This window comes from Gopherus evgoodei, chromosome 10 (genome assembly GCF_007399415.2).
Source record: "Gopherus evgoodei ecotype Sinaloan lineage chromosome 10, rGopEvg1_v1.p, whole genome shotgun sequence".
In the NCBI taxonomy this organism is placed as follows: domain Eukaryota; kingdom Metazoa; phylum Chordata; order Testudines; family Testudinidae; genus Gopherus; species Gopherus evgoodei.
Genome location: NC_044331.1, coordinates 18,461,773 through 18,472,759, shown reverse-complemented (window position 1 = coordinate 18,472,759; position 10,987 = coordinate 18,461,773). Strand labels below are relative to the sequence as shown.

Sequence of the window (10,987 nt, the reverse complement as noted above, 5' to 3'; positions counted from 1 at the left end):
TTACTAATCATTTCTGTTATTATTAAAGGAGATGAATTTTGAATACATCAGATTTGGATCAGAAATTTTGTTTTTAGCTATATATAACACAAATAGCCCAGTTTGCAAAATTTGGATCCCTGAGTTTGGAGTTTGAAATGTGGGTGAGTTCGAATGTGGGGTTTGCTGCTGTTCCATCCCTTGATCATTATTATTAACCAAATCAGTTCCAAAACCCTGTGGAATTGCCTTGCCTCCTCTTTACTATATTCATGTCTTCCAAGTTCCTTGTAGCAATCAAAATGATCTGGAGAAACGGTCTGAAGTAAATAGGATAAAATTCAATAAGGACAGACAAAAAGTACTCCACTTAGGAAGGAACAATCAGTTGCACACATACAAAATGGGAAATGACTGCCTAGGAAGGAATACTGCAGAAAGGGATCTGGAGGTCATAGTGGACCACAAGCTAAATATGAGTCAACAGTGTAACGCTGTTGTGAAAAAAGCAAACATCACTCTGAGATGTATTAGCAGGAGTGTTGTAAGCAAGACACTAGAAGTAATTCTTCTGCTCATCTCTGTGCTGATTAGGCCTCAGCTGGAGTATTGTGTCCAGTTCTGGGTGCCACATTTCGGGAAAGATGTGGACAAATTGGAGAAAGTCCAGAGAAGAGCAACAAAAATGACTAAAGGTCTGGAAAACATGACCTATGAGGGAAGATTGAAAAAACTGGGTTTGTTTAGTCTGGAAAAGAGAAGACAGAGGGTACATGATAACAGTTTTCAAGTACATAAAAGGTTATTACAAGGAGGAGGGAGAAAAATTGTTCTTCTTAACCTCTGAGGATAGGACAAGAAGCAATGGGATTAAGTTGCAGCAAGGGAGGTTTAGGTTTGACATTGGGAAAAACTTTCTAACTGTCAGAGTGGTTAAGCACTGGAATAAATTGCCTAGGGAGGTTGTAGAATCTCCATCATTGGAGATTTTTAAGAGCAGGTTGGACAAACACCTGTGAGGGATATTCTAGATCAGGGGTTCTCAAACTAGGGGTTGGAACCCCTCAGGGGGTCATGAGGTTATTACATGGGGGGTCATGAGCTGTCAGCCTCCACTCCAAATCCTGCTTTGCCTCCAGCATTTATAATGGTATCAAATATATATAAAAAAAGTGGTTTTGATTTATAAGGTGGAGGGAGGTCACACTCAGAGGCTTACTATGTGAAAGGGGTCACCGGTACAGAAGTTTGAGAACCACTGTTCTAGAGAATACTTAAGGTTTGTCTACACTGGCAACATTAAAGCGCTGCCGTGGCAGCGCATTAACGTGGCTTCTGTAGTCACGGCACAGCGCAGGGAGGGAGCTCTCCCAGCGCTCTAAAAAGTCCCCCAACTGTTTTTCTGTCCCCACCTGCAGTCTGTTGTCTTATACTTAGATTTTAAAGGCTTTGGCACAGGGACTTTTTGTTCTGTGTTTGTACAGAGCCTAGCATACTGGGGTCCTGGTCCATGACTGGGACTCCTAGATGCTGCAATAAATAAGATGTGGGAGAGTGCATGAGATTGACTGGACAGAGTTATTGGCTAGAGATGAGGTGAGCAAAGGAAAGATTTGACAGAGAGGCTGAGAGATTGAAAAGGAAACTGGTTAGGGAGTTAAACAGCCAGATGGATAAAGGGATAGGCGGCTCCAGGTGCTTGGCGAAGTGTACAGCGTGGGAATGATGCCCCCGCCTGCATTCAGAGGTTCTCGTGTGTGTTCTCGGGCTGGTAGCAGCCTGGCAAGGACCTCTCCGGCCGACTCAACGCTCCCTCCCTCCCCGAGTGGCTGGAACCTCTTCGCTCCCTCCTTCTACCGTCTCCATGCAACACTGTAGCGTGGGCGTCATCTGATCCCCCAATCGGCAGACAGCAGTGGCTCTCTCATTTGCATAGACCTCGCCGGGGGCCAATAGGCTGGCAGCTGTGGAACCCGTTTGGAAGGCGATGTTTCCACCCGCGCGGGGTTCCGGAGCGCTGTGTGCCGGCGGCCGGGCTGACCCTAGCAGCCGTGAAGGGACTGGCTGGGCGCTCGGCCTGGGCAGCGCTAGGAGCCGCCTATTGTTCGCTGCGGTGCAGGCTCCTAGGAGCGGCTGCTGAGCCCGGAGGCGGGAGGGGGCGCCGCGGGCACAGGATGTCGGTGGCGGGTCTGAAGAAGCAGTTCCACAAGGCCAGCCAGGTAAGAGAAGCGGTGCCTGGGGCGGGAATGGCAGTGCCCCCCATGACTAGCATTCAAGGGTTACCCCTGCTCGCCCCTTGCGGGGAATTATCCCCCTCTCATGCAGGGGTTTCCGCTCACCTTCTCTGTCCAGCTAGCAGGCTTACCCCCTCCCATACAGGGTTACATTTAAACCCTCCCCTGCTGGGGGCGGTTACCCACTCACCTGGGGTGTTACCTCCAATCCCTCCCCTTCCAGGAAGAGAGTTGTCAAACTACTCTTATTACCCCCTTGTACCCCGGGATGTATCCCTTTATTCACCCAATCTCTTCCAGGAGGATGACCCCCTTGGATCTGTAATTTCAGAGACATTATTCCCCCCCCATGCTATTATTAATGTTAATTAATTGGGGCAGTGCCACAAAACAATCAAGGATGTGCTAGGTACTGTACACAGGTCTCTCTCATCCAAGCTATTAATTACATCGTATCCCTCCACAAATTTCCCCTTTACTAGCCCAGCTGGGGGCCTACCCTGTTGCTCTCCTGGTTTTACTCTTCCATTCTGGGATGTCACCCTCTTGTCTTATAGGGTTACCAAACTCTCCAAGGAGTTCTCCCTTTTCTAGGTATCACATGCTATCATCCATTTCTAAGGGACTTTACCACTCTCAGCTTCCAAGGAATTACCACTTCTCCTCACTTCATCTTTTACCATGATCCTTTCCTCTCCTATTTTCTACCCCTTTGTCATGTGACTCTCTTACATACTTTTGCTGATTTTCTTGGGGATATGAAACCCTCTTTGGTAGCAGGTGAATTGATTGGAGTGTATCATGAGCTGACATGAAAAGAATGTATTTTTGCTGATAGTTTCAGCAGCCATTCTCTACAGCTGAAGTGTATAGAAATCTGTTCAATGAAGACGCTGAGTGTCAGACACCTGTGTAGGTTAGATTGTTTGTTTGTTCTAAGCCCCAAGAGCTATGCAATTCTGTTAGCTATTATTACTGATAATGGTAACATTAAAATCAGCTGTAACCTGTTGAGTCTAGTTAGGCTTTGATTGTTCTTGTGAATGGAGAAAATGAGGGTTCACTGCCTGATTGCCTGGCTGTCTTTTTGTTGTCTTTATTTCTAGTATCTATGATGCTTTGTGAACAATGCACACACATCAAAAATGTTTGGAAGGGAGTCATATTCTTATCCTTTCCTTGCAATAATGTATTTTCAAGGTATCTGACTAACGTTTGGATGAAACAGTGTTACGAATCTTTGGGCTTTGCTCAACTCTCATCATGCCCATGACAAAATGTGGAGATCCCTAGATAAAGTTGCAGGGGGCAACTTGCAGATAGTTTGGGCTTGTTGTGCACCTTGAGTGTAAGATCTCTTATGATGATAAATGATACAACCTTCAATATGGTGCCTTCATAATACAGAGAACAAAAACCCCATCGCTGAGGAAGTTAGAGTTGTAACCACGACAAAAGCAACATATAGTGTAGAAATTGCTAGTGAGAGTGTGTTGCTATCTACCCCGTCCTCTGGGAGATAATGAGCTAAGAGAAACCAAAGTGTTGTATGTCTAGAACAAACTAATAGAAATGTTGTGAGATGTGATACTGCACTGCTTTCTGTATTTAGTACAGCATATAACCAGGAAATTTTAAAAAGCACATCATGACCCAGAGCTTCATCTTGCTCCCGTTGTGGTCAAGACAAAACTCCCATTCATTCTGTGATGCAGTATGAAGTAAAGTGATTTGAGATGATTCTTAAGTAAAAGCACCAGTGTAGCTGAAATTCCAAGGTGGGCTGGGAGTGAGGAAGACATATTGCACTGTGTTCTCGAAAATGCTTGAAAAAAATCCAAGGAAATTGTTTTAGAACATATCTTGGAAGAATTCAGCTGCTAGTATCGGGTGAAATGGAACAGGGTAAAGTAGTAGATGTGAAACACACAAGAGAAATTAGGAGTTTATGTATGGTCAAAATTTATGTGCTATCTAACTAATATGACTCACCCTCACCAATCCATCCTCCCCCCACACACACTCATATACTTTAAACTAATTTATAGCAGACAAACAAGGAGAGCAAAAAATAAACCAGGGCAATAAGGAGGTCATGCTAACTGGAAATATTATGATAGAATTAAATTTAGAGAGTGTACTTATAAATATTACAAGATGAGCAAATGTGGAGTATGAAAGGAATATTGCTTAGAAGGGCTTTTTATCTGTAAGTGCATAAAGAATAAGAGATCTTTGAAGGAGGCATAAGTATCTCTCTGAATATGGAATGAATAAGAGATGTCAAAGATAACTGTTGACAGAAGAGGAAGGCATTGCTTGGGGGGGAAAAATGAAATTAATTCTTTGCCTCAGTATTCCCAAAGGAGGATGGGGGCAGATGACAGAAACAGGCAAATTTCCCAGAGGAGGAGAAGGAAATACTGGAGGGGAATGAGGATCATGCCAGGCATGTGATAAAGAAATGAGAACATTTAAAGACTGACTGAACTTGAAGACAAGAAATCTAAAGAAAGAAGCAAGTCAGATCAGAGTCTACACTTACCAAATGCATTAATCATGTTGAAAATACTGAGATCTTGGCATTTCTTAGGCATTTTATGTTGCAAGAGGTTCTTAATCCTGTTACAACAGGTATGATATTCTGTTCAGATGGAATAATCCAAAATGCTCTGTTCCAGTCTCTTGAACCTGGAATTTCATTAGTATACATCTCCATTTATCATAAATATAACTTACAGAATTTGTCATTGAAGTGCTTGTGGGACCAGAGAAGACTTCAGAGCATTCTATAAAAAGAGAGTGCTTTTTCATTTTCTTTCTGTGTTGCAGTTTTTACATCACCTTTCGACAAGCTTCTTGTCCATTAATTTTACTTCCAAGTTCTGAATTTCAGGAAAAATATAATTACAACATGTCTTATACACCACAAACATTTGAATTGACAATTTGAATAACATGGATCTGACTTAAAACACGTGAATGTAATTTGTCAAAACTTGTGATCAAGTAAATTTTGTTTTTGTTTTGTTTTAAAGGTCCTAAATAAAAGTGGCCAGTTTTTACTGCTTTAAAGGAGTTCATAGAAAGTTAAGGATGACATGATCTTACTTCTTTGGTCAGGGTACTAAAAGATCCTCTTGCCTGGGGATTTGTTAATTGTATTTTTGAGTTCATGATAAATGTTTGTTTCCTGAAGTTTTGCCCTATTTGTATTTTCCCCCCTCCTTTAGAAGTGCAAGTCCACAATGACCCTCATTTCATCAGCCCCACCGTTGGGTAGTAATTTTTGATGGTTAGTGATAGAAAGCCATAAGAATGTCTTTTATCTACTACATGAACTCAGCTCTTCACTGTTATATTAATTGTACTTTTGCCTATTTCAGCTTCTAGCCCCACCTTATATCCTGTGCAAGCCCATTAACTTTGTTCTGATTTCAGGTGGTGTAAGTAAAGTTAGAATTTGGCCTTAAATACATTATAGCTTTTTGGGGTTGGTAGTGGAAGAGTTTAAAATCTTGAATAAAATTAGGAAGGCAACAACCAATTTATTATATATGTTATTTAGGCTGAATTTAAATACAGACTATGCAAGCAAACTGGAGCCAGGAACATTCTTATTTCCCATGTACCTCTTCTGACTGATAAGACACTTAATCAATGAAGCACAAGATAGAAGCACTGGAACATCAAAATAACTCTCATTGGTTGATCACTGGCTCTGAGGGCAGGACATTTCTGAGAGCTGATTAATTCTGTTATGGGCCTCATGTACAACACAGATTTTCTCCTGTTTATTGATATATTTCCAGATTGAATTTTTTTTAAAGCAACTTACAGAGAACTTTCCTTTTGATCAATAGTTGTCTGCCATCTGTTACCACCATTGTTATAGCTTCTGTTTCCTGTTTTTTAACTCAAAAACATTTTGCCACGGTAAGTTTGTCTTACTTTTTTGTACTGCTTTTGTAATCTTCTTTCATATCAGAGTTACATGTGTGTGGTAACCCAAGTAGTGGTTAGATTTCATTTTCAGGTGTAAGCTAGGAATGTTTTTAGAGAGATGTTTCTGTTTTTTTAATAAAACTATAAACAGAGATGGCGCATCATGCACCGTAACACTTAGGAGCTATTATTACTTATTGAGCTCCAAAACTGTGTAAGGTTGAGTACCTGAATATAAGGAGACTTGAGCTGGTATTTTCAAAGGGGCTGGGCACTACTCAGTGGGAGCTGAGTGCCTCATGATCTTGTTTTCCTTTGAGAATTCATGCCATAGTGTCTGACTCAGGGAGCTTTCACTTGAACTCTCTCTCAATACATTTTTGGCTTTCTTAAAAATATCCTATAAGTATAAAACCTGTGGTTGGTGCAGAAGTGCTTATACAACAACATCTTCTGTATTTACAGCCTACTCAAACAACTCTGCTTAAACAGTTATCAAGTATATTCCTTGCATTGGCTTCTAAAAGATAACATCTCTGTGTTTCTCACAGAGAACTACTGCTAATGATTGATACTCAAAGACTAACGATGATTTAACTAACAACATAAAAGCAAATACTCTTCTGTGACCTTTTCTCTTTATATGCCCTTAATGACACAGAAGTCTCTCTGAGTAATGGATCTATAGCAAATATTTTTGAAGGCCTCCTTGAATTGATTGTACTGTTCTCTGTCACCAATGCCTGCTTTCAGGCCAGAGGCTGATCTCTTTGACATTGTTCTGATTACACTGATGTAAGTGGACTAAATCAGGAGTAACTCTAATGTAAGTATGATCAGAATCAAGACATTAGTTACTTTCTTAAGGAAGAATGTGTCGCTGTATGTCTTTTCCCCCCTCTTTCTTTAATGTGCATATCTCAAAGGTGGATGATATTAGCCTGCATGTAACACTCCCACCTGTTATATCGTTATTTAAATCAGGGCTGACATAGGTTGTCAATGTCCTGATGTTAATCAATTTGTTTTATTTTTACTGTAAACTAACTCAGTGCTGTGTTTAAATGAAAGGATGTATTTACTCCAGTTAAGTTAATAACCTGTGATGTGTTTGTGTGTCTTTAGAGCAGGGTGGGCAAACTTTTTGGCCCGAGGGCCACATCTGGGTATGGAAATTTGTATGGCGGGTCATGAATGCTCTCGAAATTGGGGGTTGGGGTGTGGGCTCCGGGTGGGGGTGCAGGCTCTGGGGTGCGGCCAGAAATGAGGAGTTTGGGGTGCAGGAGGTGGTTCTGGGCTGGGACAGGAGGTTGGGGTGTGTGTGGAGGGGTGAGGGCTCTGGCTCTGGGCTCCAGTGTGGGCTCTGGGGTGGGGCTGGGGATGAGGGCTTGGGGGTGCAGGAGGGCACTCTGGGCTGGGACCAAGGGGTTCAAAGGGTGGGATGGGATCAGGGCTGTGGCAGGGGGCTGGGATGTGGGAGGGGATCAGGGATGAAGCCTCTGGGTGGTGCTTACCTCAAGCAGCTCCCCGAAGCAGAGGCATGTCCTTCTCCAGCTCCTATGCGGAGGCACGGCCAGGCGGTGCTGCACCCTGCTCTGTCCTCAGGTGCTGCCCCACAGCTCCCATTGGCCGTGGTTCCTGGCCAGTGGGAGCTGAAGGGGCAGTGCTTGGGGTAGGGGCAGCATGCAGAGCCCCCTGGTTGCTCCTACACATAGGAGCTGGAGGGGGGACATGCTTCTGCTTCTAGGAGCCACACGGAGTGGGGCAAGTCCCTGACCCCACTCCCCAGCTGGATTGCTGGAGCAGGGCAAGCCCCAGACCCCACTCTCTGGCAGGAGCTCGAAGGCCGGATTAAAATGTCTCTAGGGTTGGATGCAGCCCCCAGGCTGTAGTTTGCCCACCCCTGCTTTAGAGAAACCAACAAATTTTCTTATTTCTCTGTAGTGTCTAGGAGAGGGCTGAACACTATAGAGTATACAGTTTTTGGGAAAATTTGGGACTGGGAGTGTATTGGGGTCACCCTGCAAGAAGTAGCTAAGACTGGTAGAGACTAGGGAGTGTGACTGATGTTTTGCTGGCAGGCTTCTGGGGTCAGGGTTGCTGCAGTTATACATAGACACTCAGGGTGTGACTTGCATACTTGGTGCTATCTGTGAACGTCCCAGGCAAAGAGTTACAGTATCAAAGCATTTGGAGCACTCAGGGTTAAATGACGCTAAGCAAAACGAATAAAATAATGGATATCTCACCCACCTTGTATCTAATATCCTGTGACCAATACATCTACAACACTGCATACATAAAGTCTTAAGTAAATAAATCTTTCTTGTGCATTACCCAATGTCCACTTTGTATTTAGCTGTGATGCTCTGAATACATTTCCCAGACTTGAAGATCTCTGTGTAAGCTAAAAAGCTTGTCTCTTTCACCAACAGAAGTTGGTTCAGTAAAAGATATTACCTCCTCCACCTTGTATTTCCTAATAAGAGTTTATAAATATTAACAGGAGCAGAGAATGTAGTACCTGGATAAACCAAAAATAGGCAAATAATGATGTGAAAGAAACCCCAAGTCTCACTACTGAAATTGAGAGAGAAACTTGTTTTAACTGAACAACACTTATAATTGTGCCAAGTGACCACAACTCATATCACATAGTACAGTGTTTCCCAAACTTGGGACACTGCTTGTGTAGGGAAAGCCCTTGGTGGGCTGGGCTGGTTTGTTTACCTGCCCCGTCTGCAGGTCTGGCCGATCGCAGCTCCCACGGGCCGTGGTTCGCTGCTTCAGGCCAATGTGAGCTGCTGGAAGTGGCGGCCAGTATGTCCCTCAGCCCGTGCCACTTCCAGCAGCTCCCATTGGCCTGGAGCAGTGAACCATGATCGGCCGGACCTGCGGATGGGGCAGGTAAACTGGCCAGGCCCACCAGGGGCTTTCCCTACACAAGTGGCATCCCAAGTTGGGGAAACACTGAGCTAGACCATCGCTGACAGGTATTTGTTGAACCTGTTCCTTAAAACTGCAAGGGATAGAGATTCCACAACCTCCCTAGGTAACTTGTTTCTCTTTAACTACCCTTACAGTTAGGAAGATTTTCCTGATGTCAAACGTAAATCTCCCTTACTGCAATATAAACCCATTACTTCTTGTCGTGTTCTCAATGGTTAAGGAGAACAATTTATCACCCTCTCCTTTATAACAACCTTTAAAATACTTGAAGACAGTTATCATTCCAGCCTCTGGCCCCCAGTCTTCTCTTCTATACAAATCCAATTTTTTCAATCACTCCTTGTAAGTCATGAACTTCTAGACCTTGATTCATTTTTTTGCCCTCCAATTTGTCCACATTGTTCCTGAAGCATGGTGCCCAGAAATGGATACAGTACTCCAGTTGAAGCCTTATCAGTGCTGAGTAGTATGGAAGAATTATTTCTCTTGTCTTGCTTACAACACTTCTGCTAGTACATCCCAGAATGGTATTTGCTTGTTTTGCAACAGTATTATATTGCTGACTCTAATTTAGTTTGTGATCCACTATAACCCCCAGATCTTTTTCTGCAGTACTCATTCCTAGGCAGTCATTTCCCATTTTGTGTTTGTGCAATTAATTATTCCTTCGTAAGTGTAGTACTTTGCATTTGTTCTTGTTGAATTTCATCCTACTTATTTTAGACTGTTTCTCCAGTTTGTCAAGATCATTTTGAATTCTAATCCTGTTGTCCAAAGTGCTGGCAACCCTTCTCAGTTTGGTATCATCCACAAACTTTATAAATGTACTCTCTGTGCCACTACCCAAATTATTTATGAAGATATTGAATAGAACCAGACCCAAGACAAATCCATGTGGGACACCATTTGAATATGCCCTTCCAGCTTGACTATGAACTATTGATAACTACTGTCTGGTGCAGTTTTCAAACCATTTGTGCACCAACTTTATATAGCAGGTTTGTCTGAGGCTATATTTCCGTTGTTTGTTTCTGAGAGGATCATGTGAGACAGTATCACAAGCTTTTACTAAAGTCGAAATATCACATCTACTGCTTCATATTTGACCTCTCCAAAAGTCTTGGTATCCTGTCAAAGAAGGATATGGGTTTAGTTCCCAGCTCTGTGACAGATTTCCTATGTAACATTGAGCAAATGATGTAATCAACCTGTATCTCTCCCATCTGTAAAACAGGGATGGTATTTCCCTACTACACAGGTAGTGAGGATGTGAGGATAAATCTGTTAACCATTGAGACACTGAAATACTATGGGATGAGTCCTGAGCAAGACAGAATTACTTGCACCTGTCATAAAAATGTTTAGCTAGTCTGTGCAGCCAGCATGTTAGTAAAATGTTTGCCAGATTTGTATGTCTAAGGTGGCAGGACAGTGAGGGAGGAAGGGAAGCCTCCCTAATCTTTAAGGCATTCATTTGCACAGCAGGAAATGGATGTAAAACTTTTAAACATCAATAACACTCACAACGAGGGCACAATATAAGGGCTATAGTAAAGATGGACAAGGAAAGAAGGATGAACTTGTGGTTGATCACAGAAGTGAAAACCAGTCTGGAATCTATTCCCAGCATTGCCACGTACTACCTCTGTAATAGAGGACATGTTGCTGAAGTTCTCTGTGTTTCAATTTCTACACTTGTAAACTGGTGATGGTAATATCAGTTGTCCTGGAATATTGTGGGGCTTTCTTACTCAAACATGTAAAATGCATTGTGATCCCCAGATGGAAGGGGCTTTAGAAATGCAAATGATTATAGTATTTGATGTCAGTGCAAGCTTATTCCCAGTTTTCAAATGTCTTTTTTCAGACTAGACACTTTC

General features: G+C 42.8%; 1 protein-coding gene across 2 annotated transcripts in view; it reads left to right on the top strand.

Moving 5' to 3' along the window:
- Positions 1-1,982: 1,982 nt before the first annotated feature.
- Positions 1,983-10,987, top strand: part of SH3GL3 (SH3 domain containing GRB2 like 3, endophilin A3) — a 73,019-nt gene continuing 64,014 nt past the window's right edge. The window contains exon 1 of one of the 2 annotated variants that reach the window (XM_030578117.1): positions 1,983-2,198. In XM_030578117.1, the coding sequence (XP_030433977.1) occupies positions 2,154-2,198 (45 nt within the window). In that variant the 5' untranslated portion in view covers positions 1,983-2,153. Of the gene's footprint in view, positions 2,199-6,126; positions 6,150-10,987 lie in introns of those variants that run through there. The other variant, XM_030578122.1, reaches the window with a different exon arrangement.